The sequence below is a fragment of the Equus quagga genome, chromosome 11 (genome assembly GCF_021613505.1).
Source record: "Equus quagga isolate Etosha38 chromosome 11, UCLA_HA_Equagga_1.0, whole genome shotgun sequence".
NCBI classification, from domain to species: domain Eukaryota; kingdom Metazoa; phylum Chordata; class Mammalia; order Perissodactyla; family Equidae; genus Equus; species Equus quagga.
In genome coordinates, this window is record NC_060277.1 from 99868075 (window position 1) to 99888228 (window position 20154).

The 20154-nt window shown below is 42.1% G+C and overlaps 2 protein-coding genes across 2 annotated transcripts in view; both read left to right on the forward strand.

The window, feature by feature from the left end:
- Positions 1-1490, forward strand: part of EFCAB3 (EF-hand calcium binding domain 3) — a 35056-nt gene extending 33566 nt beyond the window's left edge. Inside the window, exon 10 of the mRNA XM_046674545.1 lies at positions 1164-1490. Within this exon, the coding sequence (XP_046530501.1) occupies positions 1164-1490 (327 nt within the window). The remainder of the gene's footprint in view (positions 1-1163) is intronic.
- A 4161-nt stretch (positions 1491-5651) lies between these two features.
- On the forward strand, positions 5652-18817 carry METTL2A (methyltransferase 2A, methylcytidine). The gene is made up of 9 exons (XM_046677523.1): positions 5652-5765; positions 5971-6062; positions 7718-8076; positions 9442-9491; positions 11491-11551; positions 12857-12996; positions 14465-14571; positions 16834-16899; positions 17764-18817. Exons 1-9 carry the CDS (start codon positions 5656-5658, stop codon positions 17931-17933), a joined length of 1155 nt encoding a protein of 384 aa, XP_046533479.1. The 5' UTR covers positions 5652-5655; the 3' UTR covers positions 17934-18817.
- Positions 18818-20154: the final 1337 nt, after the last annotated feature.

The following is a 20154-nucleotide window of genomic DNA, read 5'->3' on the forward strand; positions in this document are numbered from 1 at the left end:
ACTGGCTCTTCCTTGGGGATTCTGTATCTCACTGTTGATACCACCAGGTACCAGTCACTGAAACTAGAAGGCCGGGACCCATCCCTAACTTACACTTTTTCCTTACTCGTCACATCCACCAATCACCAAATGTGGCTACTCTCATTTTCCCAAAGATTTTTGAAATTTGTCCCCTTCATTTTATTACTACTTCCTTAACTGAGGCCCTCATTAGGTCTTGCCTAGACAACAACCTCTAACCTGTTCCCCCTTCCCCACAGCTGCTCCCCTCCACCCATTCTCCACACAGCTGCTAATGATCTAACATGAAAATCCAACCATGTCACTGTCCTGCTTAAGAATGAATGCTTCCAGAGGAAGAGGGCACAGATGTTAGCCCAGGGCCAGTCTTCCTCAGCAAAAAGAGGAGGATTGGCAGCAGATGTTAGCTCAGGGCTAATCTTCCTTAAAAAAAAAAAAAAAAAAATGAATGCTTCCATATCAACCATAGCAGGATTTTTCAACTATTTTCTCCTCCACCCAACTGAGGGATTTATCTCACCTCCATCAGAAACAGTGGCTCACTACAGCGTGATTTTCACTGAGGAAAGGGCTCTCCCCAACCTCACTGCGATCAAGTCTAAGGGCCTGATTACAGCAAACACCTTGCCTACCTCGCCTTCGTCACTCCTTCCTTCCCACTTTAAACTTGACACTTTAGCATTACCAAAGTTCCTGTACCCCCCACCCCCAACTCTGGGATGCTTATTGCCTTTGAGCCTTTGTGTATGCTGTCCCCTCTCCCTGGAACACCTTCCCATCACACCCACTGCCTAATTTAATCAAATCCTGAGGACCTACTCAGTTCAGCATCTTCCCTGCCCTAGGCTGGACTGAGTACCATCCCTGGCACTCCTATTCCACCCAGAGCCTATCTCCATCCCACATTTACTCTTATTTTAGTCTACTGTGTTTTTAATATTCTTACAAAATTTCTTATTATCTCATTATTCCCAAGTAAGACACTTTCATTGTCCATCAACTCCTAACTCACATGTCCTCAATATGTAAACACAGTGACTTTCAAGTAGCCTGGAAACATAACACTTGGGATATCTAGAATTGTAGCTCCCAGATCAGATATTTCAGGGTAACTACCGTAAACTTCTGCTCTCTCACTACAGGTAAAAAGAGCTGCAGATACCTATAATTTAGGAACTGCCCTTGAGCACCGGAAAGAAATGCTAAACCTATGGCAGAAGATCCGAGGGGATTTGATTGGGATAGACACTAAAAATGAGTCCTTTTATGACACCTTTTCTACTTATACATGGTCCTGGAATGTTTGCCAAGAATTACTTTCCCCAAAGGACTTAAGGTTATTTGATGCCTACGTGAATAGAAATTCCTTCCACAACTCTGTATTCTCTTCCTCTTCGGATATCAGTGAATGTGACACAGAGACAGGGAGAAAAAGAAAACGGAAAAGTTTCAAAGGATTTCAACAATGAAATGTCTACGTTTTCTAAACAGCTCGTTGGAAACTACTTTTTCATAGTTATCAAAATTATTCTTGCTTTTGTCTAATACATTCTTAGCAACTGGAAATATTGTCAACTTCTGAATTCTGACCAGTAAAAAAGTGTAAGTCATAACACGGTTTCCGTTTCCTAATTCTCACCAGTAAATGGATGCCGCTCTGGTATTTCCCTAACCACCAGCTGCACTCTGCTGCCCCCACCTGGCTCAGAACTGCCTGGGCCGCGGCAGGAAGGAGCACGGCAAAGCTGGCACGACCTCAGCTCAGGGCCACCCTTCCGAGCTCCTACCAGCCCTCCCAGCAAGAAGCACTGGAGATTACGTGACTGTAAGTGGCATTAGGTTTTTGATTGTGAAAGAGGCCAGGGGTAGGGAATGACAATGACCTTTCAGTGTCAGGGAATAATACCACCATCCCTCAGGAAACCTTGATTAAATGTGGGTGTTCTCAAGGCTCCTTAGCCACACATCTTCAGACCGATCTCTTAGATTTACTCTTAAAAACAGCTGATCTCATCCATTACACTGGTGGTTGTTCTTTAATGCATTTAATAAAGAAGCACATGTATAACTATATTACAAGTTTGGGAGGGGTTGTAATTTTTTATTGTGGAAAAATATACATAACATAAAATTTACTATTTTAATCATATTTAAGAGTATATTATCCACTACAGGCTTTTTTCCTTTTAGGAAAAGGAAAAACATGTTCTGTATTGATGGGGACAGTGGCTTATAACATAAAATTATAACTTTCCAGGAAAAAGCAATGAAGTTAGTGAAGGTTCCCAAAACTGTTTAATGAAATAGCCTTGAAGTAATTTTGTGTCACCTTGAATAGTCAAAACTGTCTAATATATTTGCTGTTCTTTATAATATTATGATGTCAGGAAAAAGAACTAACCTTATAAGTAAGTGACCATGTTTTCTAACCAAAAAACAAGATTAGTGGTTTGACAAGAGTTGGGTTTTTTTTGGTATGGCTGTGAGTGTAACAGGCAATTTAAGAGATGTAATTTGGATGCCAAAATATCAGAATTTCTGGAATATTTCCTTGGATCAATGGGATAACAGGATAGAATATTTTAAAGTAGATTTCTCCTGGAAAATCTAAAATGTACAGAAATACATTCTTTCTATTAAATTGTCACACACTGTTGATGACGGTATAAATTGACATCTCTCTGATGGAATACACTACAGCAACAGGTACTCAGCTATTCATTCACCAATTATTTATTGAGTTGCATACGGTGCTGGACCCTCTTCTCTGACCTGGACATACAACAGTGAACAAACAGACAAAATGCCCTGACCTCACAGAGCTTTGTAATGGAGCTAATTATAACCATTGACACAGCACTTCCACTTCTGGAAATTAATCCTAAAGAAATAATCATGAATGTACAAAATGATTTAGTTATATGGATGTTTATCGTGTTGATTTTTTAATAGTAAGAAACTTAAAATAGCCTTAATGTCCAATAAATCATGATACAGCTATACAAAACAATACGAGGGTCATTAAAATGATGTTGTAAAAGAATATTTCAAACAAAAGAATGATATTCACAAGCTATTATTAAGTTAAAAGCAGACTACAACTGCTAAGAAGCACGAGAGAACTTTATGGGGTTGTCCTAAAACTTAATTATGATGGTGGTTGCACAAATAAACTGTACACTTTAAATGGGTGAATTTAATTGTATGTAAATTATACCTCAATAAAACTGTAGGAAGGGGGTGGCACAAAGCTGTTTGTTCTGAAGCTATTTTAACTTAAAAGTTATTTCTATAAATAAATTAGAGAAAAGGACTAGAAGGATATAAACCAAAGTGTTTAATGGGTTAAATTACGGGTGGAGTGGGGTATTTTCTTTTGTCTTATCTATATCTTCTAAATGTTATACAATAAACATATATTTATTTTGCAATAGTACAAAAAACCGCAAAAGCTGTTTTAAAATTATAGTTGTTAAACCAGCTTATTCAATATCTAGGGCTGCTACAAAGGCTGCCCAGGGTCTCTGAAACCTTTAGGAGAGCAAATTAGGACACCCGTATCCCTTCCCCAGCCCTTCAGCTCCAGAGTGCATGCTTACAGAGCCCAGAATTTCCACTGATTGGAACTGAAAAAAACCATGAAACAATTAACTACCCCTGTCCGAGGTTAACACCCAAGGCAACAGTCCAGACAGTTTTTAACCTTTGCATGCTTTGAACCCATGCCACCCATTGAGCCTGAAAAATTCTTGCTACTCACCAGCAGAGGGACCCCTAGCTCCTCTCACACGTAGTGCTTGCTGAACTCAACAGTTCCGTGTAAAGTCTGATTCCACAGAAGACTCACAGCCATATCTATTAAATATCTTCCAAAAAGTTAGTTTAAGTGCTTCAAAAAATGGACAAAAATTAGTTGTACATGTCAATCAAAGATCATTGTATAAAAGTTAAGTTTAGGATACTTTACTACATTTCATGAAAAAGGGCCAAGTTGTTTGACATTTTAAATGGCTGTAACCCTTGGAACTAATATAGTAAGTAACTTCAAGTGAAGACAGAGAGAGAGCTCTCTGTAAGAAAATATGCAGTGGGGAGGACAGCCCATGGCCGAGTGGTTAAGTTCTTGCACTCTGCTGCGCGGCCCAGGGTTTCACCAGTTTGGATCCTGGGCGCGGACATAGTGCCACTCGTCAGGCCATGCTGAGGCGGTGTCCCACATGCCACAACTGGAAGGACCCACAACTAAAAAAATATATACAACTATGTACCAGGGGACTTTGGGGAGAAAAAGGAGGAAAAAAAATCTTTAAAAAAAAAAAAGAAAATACGCATTGGGACTGTTGACTGGGAACACTAACAACTTTTGGTGCGGGGAGAAAAAAAAGCCCATAGATGAGAGAAGATGCCAAGAATAAATATAAATCAACCACTTTATCTGCAAACAGCTGGCCTTGAGAAAGATAAAAATCCTTGTACTTGTTTTTTGGAAAGGAGCTTTTGTTCAAAATGTTTCAAAAGACCATAAGAATGGCAAAAGTATTGTGTCTTCAAATAAAGTACAAGTTCTTTACTATCTTATCTTTTTGGTTCACTCATGTATTTTTCTCTGATTAGGGTTTAGGCTTGTTCTCATTTCTTTGGTGGGAGAGGTATAGCCTCATTGCTCCCCTTAGTCTTGCCTGTGAAAAGAATCTGCAGTGCAGTAAGGGTTACCGTGTGCCCAGTCTAGTGCCGCCCTAAGAACTAATTAACCCTTCCCTTCTCTTCTTCCAAATGGTAGTCATCACTCTTCGGGAAGCCTTCTCAACTAACCTCGTCTTATATTGACAGCATACTTTCTCCTAGATTCTTCTGAGAATATTTATAGTAATTATCGAAATAGAAATGTAAGACTGAAAATATGTTAATAAGCTGTATTGTGTATGTATTACAATCTTGATTGTGCAAATAAACTTGAGTATAGATAATTCAAAATGGTACATGGTTATAAAATCTTTTTAAACTTGTCCTTGGATTTAACAGATAAACCTCATGTTCTCCGAATTCATTTCATATCTTCCCCCTAGAAAAATAGTGTGTAGATAGATACATGTATATATGTGTGTGTATATATATATATTTCGTAGCTTTTCACACTGTGAAAAGCTGATTATAAAAGCTGCAAAATTGCCCTATTTCCTTAGCCTACTTGCTGCCTTCCTCAATTATTCTGGCCATCAGCTCTAAAGTAGGACTAGGTACCCTTAACTATTAAAGTGATTCATGACTTTTCCTGTCTTACAACTTGAAGGAAACTGGGGGACCTGTTAGAGGATCCTGGCATGGAAAGGAGGAGGCTCAAGTGGAACGTCTCCCACTTTCTTGGCGGCCTGCACGTCCACCAGCGCCTCCTCAGCAAAAAACGACTTCGGGGCGAAATTCTGCCGGCACGCTCCCGGTCCCCAAACAGCCTTTCCCGAACTCGGAGCCTGCCCAAGCCGGCGGTGCCCCAGCGCCACGCCGCCGGCCGGACTCCGGGGCCGCCCGCACCAGCCTCAGTCTTTTCCCGCTCAGACCCCGCGCCTTCCGGAAGGGGGCGTGGCCCGCAGGAAGTTCTCGCGTTACGGAAAGGTAGGGGTTTCCGGCTCCGGTGTCATGGCCGGTCCCTGCCGTGAGGGTAGTCCCGCTGGAGTCGGCGAGAAGAGGCAGCAGTTTGGGAGCCGCTTCCTGAGCGATCCGGCGCGCGTCTTCCAGCACAACGCCTGGTAACCGCCCTGCCCCTCGCCCGGCCTGCGGCTCGCCCCCGGTCCCGCCGCCCCGGAGCGCTCCGAGAAGCCGCTCACCGCCGGCCACGAGTCCCCTGCCCTGCTCGAGGCGCTCTCCTCCCACGGGAGAGGTGCTCCAGGGCCAGCTCCTCGCCCTGCCCGCAGCTGGAACGTGAGGCCCTAAGCTGTGCGTTTGATTTTCCAGGGACAATGTGGAGTGGTCGGAAGAGCAGGCCGCGGCCGCAGAGAGGAAAGTCCGGGAGAACAGCGCCGAGCGGGTGTGCGAGGAGAAGCAAGGTGGGCTCTCAGTGGTTCCGTAGCCGGCGTCCTGCCGGACGCGCCATCCCGGAGAACCGAGGCCGCCAGGAGCCTCTGTTACGGGACTGATAGCGAACTCGGAGGTAGAAGGGGCGGGGATGGGCAAGGACGGAAAAGGGCTGCACCTCAAAATCTTATTAGGGCATAGAGAGTGTTTTGGTTTTGGTTTTATTTGGGAGAGGGTAACATATCTTGAGGTTATTTTCCAGTAATTAAGTTTTTAGTTATGTTGGGTAGACTCCTATTAATATGGCTGGCCAGTGGCAACCGTGGGGCCACCTGATTGTGTTAGAGGGTGTACTTTCTACATGATTACACTTTGCCTGACGAAATGTTGCCTTTGAAACTTGATTCAAGTGATCAGATTCTAAATATTGTTGGGGGAGGAGGCTGATGACTGGTGAATTATGTCTCTTTTCTTGCGTGATGGCTATGAGGATGTAGGGCTTCTGCCAAGGAAAGATGGGTGAAGCAGAGTGGAGATTAAGTCTGGCGAAAGAAAAAGAGGGCTCTTCTGGAGAGGTGGATGATTTCACTGCAGAGTATCCCTCGGTAGTAAAACTAGGACTGGTTTGAGCTATGTCCCAATAGACAATTGAAGGTAGGACTAGAAATTGGAGAGTAGTACCCACTGACAGAGTCTTGTACTCCTGTACAACAGTTAGAAGATTGCAGTTACAAAAATATTCGCTTTGCATAGTTTTACAGGGGCTTGATCAAAGCAAGTTAAAGTTGAAAGGGATGTTGAAAATCATGTAGTCCAATATCCTCTTTTTACAGTTAAAGAAACTTGGACCACAGGACATTAAGTGCCTTGCCCAGAGGTAAGCAGTTAGTAGTAGCAGTGGTGGAATTAAAATCCAATTTCTTAGATTTTTATTCTTTCTACTACGCTGGTCAAGGCCCTGTATTGGCAAAGAGCAGAAAACTAAAATCTAGGACTACCTTAAACAACAGCTTTCTTTTTAAACAGTCCATACTTTTTAATCTCTCCTGTCCTCTGTCACCAAAACTCTTCTCATCTGAGGACATTTTTCCCTCTTACCAGCGTTTGCTCTTCTCCTCTTAGCCTTCTTTCCATTTTTGGTATTTATTAGTAGTATTGAATTCATTTCTGGGCTCCACGCTCTAAAGAACCAGAGACAAATGAACGTATTTATGGAGTAACTGCCTGTGTTGTAACCATTGAGTTCACATGGAGAACTGAAGAACCTGGGACATTTAGCTTGTAAAAGAGAAGAGTTAGAGAGGAAAATTACTGCCCTCAAATACAAAAGCATTGTTCCTTATGGTCCTGAGAAGTAGTAGGACTTTGACCAGAAGTGATTAGACAGATTTGTTTTGTTTAATGTTAGAATTTTCTGGTAATTAAGAGCCAGTCAAAGGTGTGGGAGGAAAATTGATAGGTGGTAAGTTCCCTGGCAGAAGTTGGACTCCCTGGAAGGATGAGCTATAGAGAGAATTCAAGTGTGATGGGTGGTAGGACTAAATGACCTCCAGCTGTGAAACTATGGCTCTACTTGAGGGTGCTTTTAGTATAAAATGACATTTGGTGAAGCAGGATGACAATTGACAGTAGATACAAAGAAAGTATGAGGAGATGGTTCTTACAAGTCTTTCTTAAATATTTACAGTTGATTATGAGATCAATGCCCACAAATATTGGAACGACTTCTACAAAATTCATGAAAATGGGTTTTTCAAGGATAGACATTGGCTTTTTACCGAATTCCCAGAGCTGGCACCTGCCCAAAACCAAGATCCCTTGAAGGATTTGCCCTTGGAGAACAAGAGAAGTGAAGTACCTGAATATAGAAGCAGTGAGGACGGACCTGGTTTAATAATAGAAGAACAGCACAAGTTTTCTTCAAACAGCCTTGGACACGAAACACAGACACTTCCCGTGGAGGAGAGTGTAACTCAGAAACTCAGTCACCTGGAAATGTGTGCTGATGAGTTTCCTGGATCCTCAGCCACCTATCGAATACTTGAGGTAACCTCCCCTTATTGTCCTGGTAGTGGGACTTGTGAAGCTTTTTGCACATGGGGAACATGGAGAAGTTGACCACAAAAGTGACTTCTGTCTGTTGAAGCTGACTAGACTTGACCCTTTTTTTGGCCTGGGATCACCTCCGTTTTTGCACTAATGAATTCCCCTAAACGCAGACCAGCTATCAGGTAGTTGTGGCAAACAAAGGTAGGTCACTTGAGGTGCTACCTGGAAACATCGTGTTGCATCCGAAAGTTGTAGCCTCATGCTTTCCCTCCCCTCTGGAAAAGACAAGGCAACTTCTGTTACTTTTCTTCTAATATAAGATGGAGAGGTTGGTTGGGATGGTGCCTGTTTCGCAGGCATGGGAGAATTCGTATCTTCTGAGTTTGGACTGTGTTGCAAAGGAAAGGCTGGGCCTGGAAAAGTGTCTAGGTGGGTCCCATCACCGTAATTCACAAATGGTGGCTTCACACTCGTCAGAAGCTGGTTAGCCTTGGGAGTGAGTCCTAGGGCATGACTTTGTACTAGACCCTTACCCTCCCAAGCAGAATGGGACTTTGTCCCTCTCTCACTCTCTCTGCCTCATAGTTGTTACAAGGGCTCGTTGAGATAATGCATATAAAATGGCTAAGAATAGCATCTGGCCCATAATAAGCCCTTAGTAAATGGTCACTGTTTTTATTGTGACCACCCCCAGCACTGTATTTACAACAGTGTTACCATGGTCCCCTTTTCATGAATTTTTCAGCCCAGTATATTAGAAACATTTTTCCAGTAATGATATAGTGGAGCTCATTAAGAAAATATTTCATCTACAGGACTATTTCCTAGAACTCAGAAAGTAAGGGCAACCTATGCCCTTTTTCTAGACCAGCTCCCTTCTGCTAATGAAAGCATGCTCATGTCCTTTTTTTTTCCCCTTAAGATTGGCACCTGAGCTAACATCAGTTGCCAGTCTTTTTTTTGCCTCCTCCTCCTCCTCCTCCTCCCCAAAGCCCCCCAGTACACAGTTGTATATTCTAGTTGCAGGTCCTTCTGGTTGTGCTCTGTGGGACGCCACCTCAGCATGGCCTGATGAGCGGTGCTGGGTCTACACCCAGGATCTGAAACCCTGGGCTGCTGAGGCAGAGCGCAAATTCAACCACTCGGCCATGGGCCAGCCCAGCACCGTGCTCCTGTCTTTTGCATCTACCTCTTTTAAGGATTCCTGAGGTCAGGCTCAGGGAATGTCATGGGTACTGTTTAGCTCTGGTCACTATACCTTCCCTGATCCAATTAGGCAAGGTTATCTGTTGTTGATTAGTTAGCTTCAGGGAATTACTTCTTTGGAAAGTTCTTTGATTGATACTTCATTTCTGTCTGCAGGTTGGTTGTGGTGTGGGAAACACAGTCTTTCCAATTTTACAAACTAACAAGTAAGTATGTTGTAAAGTTTAACTATATGACAGCAAAGAGGAGAAAAATGGGGGTTTGTTGTTTCTCAAAATTCTGGTAACAGTGATTATTGGGAAGCATGGGTTATAGGAGATTTAGATTTTGACATTATGTATTTGTGGATTGTTTTGATTTAATTTGATTTATAAGTTAATCTTTGTCATCAGGGAAATTAGTGAGATTTAAAACGTGTCACCTTGTTTATAGATAGTGCCTTCCTCTAAGGTGCTTAAAACATTTTCAGCTTCTCTGCTGTGAGATCTCTCTGAGGAGCAGTCTGGTGGCTAGGCTGTCATTGTAGAGTTGAGGAGGCTGACATAACATGAAGTTTGTCTCCTGTTTTCAAGCTACTCATGGAAATGACATTCTAGTTCCATGTTCTCCATTGGAGCTCATTGTTTTTCAAAGGTTCTATATTGATAATTTTGCTGTTTTAGCCTACAGTACTTATTAGCAGAATTTAGCGAGACTAACCTCATTTAAAATATACATTTTATTGTTAAAAATTTCTAGGAAAACTTGGCAAGTTTTAGTAGTTTACAGTGAAGAAAAGAAGTTGTTCTAATGTTGGTATCACACTTTAAGTAATCCGCCTCAAATGGGAGATTGACTGCCCTTCGAGAGTTGTGGCCACTAGTCAGTATAATGGATATTGAGTATAAAGTGGAGATGGCATTTTTGCCACCATCCTTGCCTGGTTGTGCTGTTTAAATGAGATCAGTGTGCCCAGCATCTTGCTAGAATCCACTTGTTCATGTAATTCACTTGCTTAGAATTGACATGGGCTTTCTACTACCTGCTGTCTACTATCAGATTTAAATTCAGCATAGCTTTCGTAATCCTATACAAGATTGTCCTATGAAGTGTGTCTTGTTTGTCACTCTCAGATGAGTTGGCCACACACTGCATGTCTTTCCTTAGCTCTTTTTTCTTTTTTTCCCCTTTTTTTTCTTATGGTGAGGAAGATTGTCACTGAGCTAACATCTGTGCCGGTCTTCCTCCATTTTATATGTGGGACACCTCCACAGCATGGCTTGATGAGCGGTGTGTAGGTCTGCACCCAACTTCCAAACCTGTGAACCCTGGGCCGTGGAAGCAGAGCGCACGAACTTAACCACTATGCCACTGGGCCGGCCCCTTCTTCTTTCCTTCCTCAAATTCTAGGTTAGAAACATCCAGAAAACAGATCTAATTAATACAGTTCAGCTGTATCATTCTGCAGCCTTGCAGGCTTCTTAACATGTTTCTTGTGTTACCTTAATGCCTACTTCCTTTCTGTTAGAAGTTCTTATCATTTTTTTGTACCATGTCTAGTTAAGGTTTTGGATCACTTTTCAGGCTAATGTGTTTGTTTTTATACATAACAGCTTTATTGAGATACAATTTAAGGTATATACTTCAGTGTTGTTCATTATATTCACAAACTTGTGCAACTATCACCACAATCAATTTTAGAAGATTTTTATCACCCGAAAATGAAACCCTGTACCCATTAGCAGTCACTCCCTATTTCCCACCACCCCTCACCCCCAGGCTTAGGTAACCACTAATCTACTTTCTGTATATAGACTTTTTTTTAAGTATATAAATTAAAATAGAGGAAACCAATTATTTTGAAATACCATGCTATCCAAAAAGTCTAGTTAAGGACCTCTGATTTCTGTAGCACTTCGTATGTTTTTTCCTCATATCTCTTATCACATTTTTCTGATTTCAGAAGTAATGCATGTCCACTAGAAAACTTGGAAAGTAAAAAGAAAACCACAAAGAACAAAATACACCTTGTCTGCAGGGTCTAAAAGAGGATATAAGTCAAAAAAGATTCTAACCAAAATGAAATCTGTTGTGGCTAATAGGTGTAATTTCTTTGAATGAATGGTACTCTGCCGTTTCATAGTTTAATTCTGCTGAACAGAAGAGAGAACAGACGTAGTCCAGTTTGTAATCTAATTGTTGTGCGGTTTTTTCTGTCCCTTTCAGTGACCCGAGACTCTTTGTTTACTGTTGTGATTTTTCGTCCACAGCTGTAGAACTGGTCCAGGTGAGTGTGGGATTCCCGTCAGTAATTTTCACTGATTAAAGGGAAAAGAGGCTCCTAAAAATCAAGGTCTCTACTTTCTTATTTTTCTGTGGTCTGAAAGTAAAGATTTACTGAAACAGCCTGGAGTAGGAGAAAGGCCCAGACATGAATACAGCATCTGCCACTCGCCAGCGGTGGAACATGGAGCAGGTCTCTTGATCGCTCCAAACTTACGTTTCAAGGATTGAAATGGGATGACTGTTTCAGTCAGGGTTCTTTGAGCTACAAGTTACGGAAACTTCTAGACAAACTGAACCAGTGAAAGGGAATGTCATAGAATGCAAGGGCATCAAGTGTAACCGGGACTGGAACTCAGCCCTGACAAAGTGTTAGATAGCAAGGCGAGCTGGCTCCTTCTGTCACAGCAGTGATGTCTCATCTCTCGTTGCCCATTTGCTCTTTGTTGTTGTTTGTTTGTTTGCAGACCAGCTTTCTCTAGTAGGTTTTTCCTGGTTTTGGCACATGGTCCCCAAGTGCTTGCCCCTCACAGTCCGTTAGAAGGCTGCCCTGTTCAGATGTTCTCAGAACCTCACCAGAGTGACTGTGTCGTGGTTCCAAAGTCCCAAGAAAGTCTGGTTGATTCAGCCCAGCTGATAATCTACTTGCCCTGTTTGAATTAGCTGTGGCCAGTGAGGAAGAGTGTCACATTTTTGGAGAAGAGAGACGTGGATGGAGAAGTGACCCTAAAATGTGTCTGGTATAGTCATGTCTGATGTCCTGGCACAGGAGCTCAGGAATTGGCTGTTCTCTGTCTTTCTGGAATTGTTTTTCTGCATCTAGATCAGATGAATATTGAGGCTTATCTTTAGTTAATTTTATGATAATAAAGTATAGGTTAATTTTCTACATTTAGAGAAATAGGTTTTCCTGGAGAATTCTGTGATCTGTTTAATTTGCTGTAGATGGAGTTGTTTTAAATCATGCTTTTTCAGTATGTTTTGTTTCTCTCATCAGTTTTTTTCTTTTCCCTCTTGGTCAGTTACCTTCCTGATCATTTTCCAGTCCTCAGATCTGACTCTGCATCAGAATAAAGAGTAAAAGTAGAAGAATTAGGAACGTTCCATTTTAGAGTAATGATTAGATTCCACAGGCTCTTCCCTCGAGTTGCTCCTGCTTCTTACCCTTTGAGGAAGAACGCTTGCCATAGTGCTGAGAACTGTACCTCTCAGTGGGAAGCAGCAGCAATTACGTTTAAGGCAAAATAAGCTTTCCTTGAGGGTCTGTGGACATTTTCTAACCTGTGTTCTCTCTTCCAACTTTCTGCAGACAAATTCAGCATATGATCCTTCTCGGTGTTTTGCCTTTGTTCACGATCTGTGTGATGAAGATAAGAGTTACCCTGTGCCCACGGATAGTCTTGACATCATCATCCTCATATTTGTTCTTTCTTCGGTTGTTCCAGACAAGTAAGTTTTGGGTCTCTTAACCAGTAGGGCAACAGAAACAAGACTTTGGTCAGAGACTTTGATATCAGAGTGAGTCCTAAATAGAAAGGATTTTATATGTGTTCTGATAGACTGCATGCCACTGCATCCAAAGTGATATGAGCATCTCAACCATTTTCCTAATTTTCTCTTAAAGTCCAACTTCTTCTCAGCCTCTAAACCTCTGCTTGTTGACTGCAGTGGTCAGTTCTTTTCATTGTTATGGTTTAACATCCCCAAAGAATTGGGGAGCAGTCTTTAGTGGGTGTGTGAAGAAATTCCCTGTTGATCGCATAACATGCTGTTTTAGAACTGTAGGTGCCACAGCAGTTAGATAACATCCCATTATTGGTCTTTTTAAATACTTTAAATAACCACGCTTGTTAAAAGTGAAGCTTAACTTAAGTGTTCTTTGATGCTTTGGAAAACTGCAATGCAGGAGAATTCCATAAAATCAAGTTTAGATCAAAGGAAAATCGATTGCTGTACCCTAAGAGATACCATTAACCCTCATCAACATAGGCAGCAATCATCCTGATGAGACACTGTCTCAAGGAAGGAGAATCAGTCAGAGACCAGGGGGTCGTGGACTCGGTAGCCCACGTTTCCTGTAGAATAGCACTGAGTCACCTGCCCTGACGGGTACTGTGAGTGTGAGATAAAGGCAAGTGGAGGACAGCCCAAAAGGCCTGGCACGGCTCTAAACGTTAGTAACTGCACAAGTTTAAGTGCTACAGACTTTGAAAAATTGACATGGACTGAAACAAAATACTAGAATTAAAAATTTATTATTCAGTATTTAAATAGACTTTCAAATGTTTTTGTAAGTTTGTAGCATTTATACTTCTGACGTTATTAAAGCTGAAACCTGTACTGAGACTCTGAATGTGGAAAGTGCAACTGGAAATGTAAAGCATTCTGCTCATAATACTCATTTGCATAGTGACTATCACCATGTAAATTGTAAGTTCCTGAGGTTCAGTCTTCATTTAACAAATGGAAAGATACAGTCTCTGCATTCAGAGAGCTTGGGCCTAGTAAGGCAAGCACATGCGTCAACTAGCAGCCTCCACACCAGGTGGTCAGGCCTCCCGTCAGAGATCCATGGGCTCGCAGGGCAGGGATGGCATCCCCATGAGGTGATCCCAAGAGGAGGAGGAAGTGAGCCAGGCAGAGAGCATGTAGCTTCCCCCACCGTGGACCCTACTGAGGAAACGGGTTATCTTCGGGTCTCTTCATACTGAAGACAGTAAATTGAAGCCATAGTCCTGAGCAAACATCAGAGGCTTAGATGTCTGCTCCAGTTCTAACTGAAGCAAGGACAGAGGAGCTAAGATTTCAGGGCTGGTGTGTCAGGATTAGGAAGTCCACTGGCTTTTCAGGATATGCCACAGGGAAAAGGAACCCTGTCCTTAAGGAGACCTGATCTTTGTTCCCTGCTGCCCCACAGGATGCAGAAGGCCATCAACAGGTTGAGCAGACTTTTGAAGCCAGGAGGGATGATGCTTCTGCGAGATTATGGCCGCTATGACATGGCTCAGCTTCGCTTTAAAAAAGGTATTTTGCAGGGCTTGCCCAGTGGCATAGTGGTTAAGTTCACACACTCCTCTTCAGTGGCCCAGGGTTCACAGGTTTGGATCCCAGGCATGGACCTACACACCACTTATCAAGCCATGCTGTGGCAACGTCCCACCTACAAAATAGAGGAATATTGGCACAGATGTTAGCTCAGACACAATCTTCCTCACCAAAAAAAAGAAAAGAAAATCGCCACTATAATCAAAACAATGATTTTGCCGTCAAAATAGACATACAAATCAGTGAAACAGAATGGAGACTCTAGAATTATAGCTCCATATATAAAGCCATTTAATATATGACAAGGGTGGTACATTTTTGAAAACTTGTGTAATATAAATATGAGGGACGTCTTTTTAACCAAGACAGCTACTTTTAGAAAAAGACATTGGATTATGTGAGTAGTTTTAAATGTGGTATGGCAAAAGATGCCACTAAAAAGTTGAAAGACAAATATTTTCAGTTAATAGAACAGATAAAAATTAATGTCTGTGCTCTTCAAACAGGGCTGTCAGCAAATTGATAAGGAAGAGATCAGTGACCCACCCAAAAAACAGGCAAGGAATGTTTTAGAGTTGATTTACAGGAGAGCATATCCAAATGGCCAAAAACAAAAGTTTAAGAAAATAAAAACAGGACCAGCCCTGTGGCCTAGTGGTTAAGTGCAGCACACTCCACTTCAGTGGCCTGGGCTCAGTTCCCCAGGCACAGACCTACACTGCTTTGTTAGCAGCCATGGTGTACTGGTGGCCTGCATACTAAAAAAACGAGGAAGATTGGCACAGATGTTAGCTCAAGGTGAATCTTCCTCAGCTAAAAAAGAAAAAAATAATAGCAAAGAGATACCACTTCTTAAACCTATTGCTGGCCAATTCAAAGAAAGAGGTACACGCCTCCATTATTGGTAGAAATATGAATTGTTCACAGCCGTTTTTAAAGCACCCTGGGAGAATCTATTCAGTCTAACAGTCCTTTTGGGAACTATTCAAGAACCAGCACATAATATATGTATGATAATATATGTATAACCAAATTTTGGAAACAATAAATGCCTCTGGGTGGGGGGAATGTTGTGCCTGTCACATGAGGTAGGCACCATACCAGTGATCTGGAAGGGGTTTCCATTCTGTATCACCAAGTGAGAAAAGCAGTGTACAGATGAGTGTTTTAAACTTGATCCTGTGTATAACAGTAGCTGGAGGAAAATACGTAAGTAAAGTAAGTAAGAAACATTATATCGACATTTGAAAAGTGTAGAAGGGTTACGCATCAGGTTGTTAAATTGACGTATGGTCAGGGGGCTTAGCGGGATAGTGTGTCCATGATGAGAACAGTGTATGTGTTAGCATGTTTATGAATGAGTGTGTAGAGACAAGTGGAGAGACGTGCAAAAGGACAGTCACCAGAACGGTAATAGTGGCTGTCTCAAGTTCCCTTAAACTTAGCTATATTGCTTGATTTGTTTCTCTTTTTTCTTTTTAAAGATTTTATTTTTCCTTTTTCTCCCCAAAGCGCCCTCGGTACATAGTTGTATATTTTTGGTTGTGGGTCCTTCGAGTTGTGGCATGTGGGATGCCGCCTCAGCGTGGCCTGACAAGCGGTGCCATGTCCGCGCCCAGGATCCTAACTGGCGAAACCCTGGGCTGCCCAAGCGGAGCGTGCAAACTTAACCACGGCGGGTCAGCCCCGTTTCTCTTTGTTCTTTCTTTCTTTCCTTTTTTTTTTCTTTAATTGCTTTTTCTTCTCAAATCCCCCCAGTATATAGTTGCATATTTTAGTTGTGGGTCCTTCTAGTTGTGGCATGTGGGATGCCTCCTCAGCATGGCCTGATGAGCTGTGCCGTGTCGGCACCCAGGATCCGAACTGGGGAAACCCTGGGCTGCGGAAGCGGAGCGCGCAAACTTAACCACTCGGCCACGGGCCGCTCCCTGTGCTGTTTATTTAATCGAGGAGGGGAAAATAAAAGTTGTCTTTCATCGTGAAACGGAACTCTAGGACAGGGTCTAGGGTTGCATATGTTACCTGACATTGAAGTTTGGTTAGTCCCCTTGGGCTGCTCTTCTCCGAAGCGCCATTCTTTTGTAGGAGAGAAATTGCAGATTCCTGCACAGTACCAAGTATAACCAAGAAAAGAATCTGTTCTCTGCCCAAGAAATTGCTATATTGATGCACATTTAGTTGGCAGTGAAATTCAAAGAAGTGCTTTAAAGTTTCTCTGATTTTTACCACATCATTCTGCAGGTCAGTGTCTGTCTGAAAATTTCTATGTGAGAGGTGATGGCACCAGAGTTTACTTCTTCACACAAGGTATGAAAACACTCATCTTTATTTATGCTGACAGTCCCCAGAATACCAGATTAACTGTCGCTCGGTGTGCTTTCGGAAGTAAAATCATCTGGTCCCTCCTACTTTTTGCAGTCTTTTCCCTGCTCTTCCCCACCCCTCACATCCTGCCCTCAGCCACCTTAGCCATTCACCGTTCTCTGCATAGGCTCAGCCCGTGCAAACCTTCGGTCCTTAGCCTTGCTCTTCCACAGTCTGCTCTTCCTCTCTGTCACTCTGTCCGAAACAGGAAACATGTCCATTTTGCGAGACTTCGGTGCAGCTGTTTCTCCCTCTAAGCTGGGTTACCCTCAGGTGCCCCTGAGTGAGGGTGCCCTCTTTGCCCCTGGGTTCCAGGTATAACCCAGAGCTGCTCTCCTCTGCTGCTTCCCCTCCCTAGGTTTCCTCCTCCACCAGTGCCTTCCGAATCCTCCGTTCCTGGGCCTTATGTCAGGTCACATACTTTTTTAAGCCTTTGGTTAAAGTGACAGAATTTGTCCCCTAAAAAAAAAAAAAACGGCTTTGACATACATGTATGTAGATTTTGGCATACAATTTTAAATTATCCATAGAGCCCTTCTTGAAAAATTCCTCCCCATCAGCTGACTCTTAAAGAAACTCTCCCTCTGGGTTCCAGGCTCCCTTTTGCAGATGGCTTGATGTGCCCTACCCAAACGTGAGTTTGCTGTTACCAGGCCACTGCTGCATTTATGACCAAACAGCCCTGCTAACACCACTAAAAACATAAGTAATGACGGCAGTCTCACAGAGCCCCATTTAAAATGGGAAGTGGTAGACACAGTATTTTTTTTCAGGGGAAAATATGTAAACTTCTCTTTTCCAAACTAGATGAACTGGACACACTTTTCACTGCTGCGGGACTGGAGAAGGTTCAGAACCTGGTGGACCGCCGATTGCAGGTGAACCGAGGGAAGCAGCTGACAATGTACCGCGTTTGGATTCAGTGCAAATATCGCAAGCCTCTTCCTTGCCGCGCCGCGGAGAGCGCCTGCTCCTGACGTGAGGCAGCGCCCTGGGCTCTACTGAGGACGCCTACGGCAGTGGCATGTTGGTGTTAGTTCAGGGATTCGGGCAGACTCAAACCTTGAAGCCAAGAAAAATTACTTTTTATCAAGATTCTAGCAATTGTGCTTCATATTTGTTAAGAAGCTCTTGAACATATACTTTTCTCAAGTGTTTTCTTACTTTGGGATCTCAAAGAATCTTTCTTGCCATTTTGTAAATTATCATAACTGAATATTATTCATGGGCATCATGAATTTAAAAACCGTCAAGAATTTATTTCCATGTGAACGTATTATTTATGATAAAGTGTCATTTGACTGTAAATTGTATTAAACTAGTTGGGAATTCAGAGATCTGGGCTAAGCCGTGGATAGATACAAAGATGAATAAACGTCGCATTCAATGGTGGGGGAAGCAAGTTGAGAAGAATCGTCTGTCTTTGGATGTTTTCCTGTCTCAAAAATACTGCTTTACAGAGCATCAGAATGTGGTGTCCTTGTTAAGATTTGGTCGTGGTCTCTGCCCTTTGTTCCATGGAATTTTAATTTCTTTTGTTTATTTTCGGATGTACATCATAATATATTTCGAATTGTTCCATGGAATTTTAACCACTGTTCCCCCACTAAGTAACCTGTGTCTAAAGAACTGAAAAGATCTTCACTTTCAGTAAAATTGTCTTATTTTTTATTGTGCCCTTAAATATTTGACACAAAAAAATTGAGAACTTTATTTTGAAGGTGATCGTCATCTGTGTTACTTGTTTTTATGTTCTGCTTTTTTTCCAATTATCACTTTTACATATTTCCCTCTTGATGGTCAAGTTATATGATGTATTCTTAATTGTACCAAATAAATAATTTTCAGTTATTCATTCCTACATTTTGGATTTTCGACTCGAATATTCTCATAATTGTTATTTTATTTTAGTTATACATGTGAAAATGTGATAAGACTCGAATTTTTTAAAATAATTCCAGGGGCCAACCCTGTGGCCGAGTGGTTATGTTCGCATGCTCTGCTTCGGCAGCCCAGGGTTTCGCTGGTTCGGATCCTGGGCGTGAACATGGTACCACTCATCAAGCCATGCTGAGGTGGCATCCCACATGCCACAACTAGAAGGACCCACAACTAAAAAAACTATACAACTATGTACCGGGGGGCTTTGGGAAGAAAAAGGAAAAGGAAAATCTTTAAAAAAATAAAAAATAATAATTCCAAATTTACGGAAAAATATAATACCAAGAATATTGCAAAAATAGTTCTTTTTTTCTTTTTCTTTTTTTTTGAGGAAGATTAGCCCTGAGCTAACATCTGCCACCAATCCTCCTCTTTTTGCTGAGGAAGACTGGCCCTGTGTCCATCTTCTGCTTTATATGTGGGGCGCTTACCACAGCCTGGCTTGCCAAGCAGTGCCATGTCCGCACCCAGGATCCAAACCAGTGAACCCCCGTCCCGCCAAAGTGTAACGTGAGAACTTAACCGCTGCTCCACTGGGCCAGCTAAGTTCTGTTCTTCTAAATCATTTTTTTAAGAGTAAGTTGCAAGATATGATTCCAACACTCCTGCATATTTTAGTGTGTAATTCCTATAACTGAGGACGATTCTCCTATATCACCAAATGTATCTGTGGGAAGTAGAAATTAACATGGAAACACTACCATCCACAAATAACCTTTTCCCAATGGTCCCAATAATATCATTTATCACCCAAACAAAGCTTTTGTGTTGGTTTTAATAGTCATGTCTCAGTCTCCTTCAGTCTGGAGCAATCCTTCCCAGGCTTGTTTTCATGACTTTGAAGATTAACAGCTACTTTGCAGACTGGCCCTCAAATTGAGTTTGTCTATGCTTCCTCATGATTTGGTCCTAGTTATGCATTGTTGGCAGGAATATCAGAAGTGATGCTGTGCTCCTCCCATTGCATCCTGTCAGGGGATGCATGGTTTTGAATTACCCCGTTATTGGTGGTGGTAACCTTGATCACTTAACTGAGGTGATGTCTGCTGTGTTTCTCCACTGAAAAGTTATTAAGTATTTTGTAGGGAGTGCTTTGAGACTATATAAATATCCCATTCCTCATCCACTTTTCCCCGTAGTTTCAGCATCTATTGCTGTATTGGGGAGAAAAAAAGAAAAATAAAATCTTTGGGAAAAAAAGATTGCCACCTGAGCTAACAACTGTTGCCAATCTTTTTTTTTTTTAATTTTTTTCCC

Excerpts from the sequence above, each read along its gene's own strand:
- METTL2A (XM_046677523.1), top strand. The coding sequence starts at position 5,656 with ATGGCCGGTCCCTGCCGTGAGGGTAGTCCCGCTGGAGTCGGCGAGAAG. Across the intron at positions 11,552-12,856 it reads CAGCTGTAGAACTGGTCCAG|ACAAATTCAGCATATGATCC; the intron begins GTGAGTGTGGGA and ends AACTTTCTGCAG. Across the intron at positions 12,997-14,464 it reads TCTTCGGTTGTTCCAGACAA|GATGCAGAAGGCCATCAACA; the intron begins GTAAGTTTTGGG and ends GCTGCCCCACAG.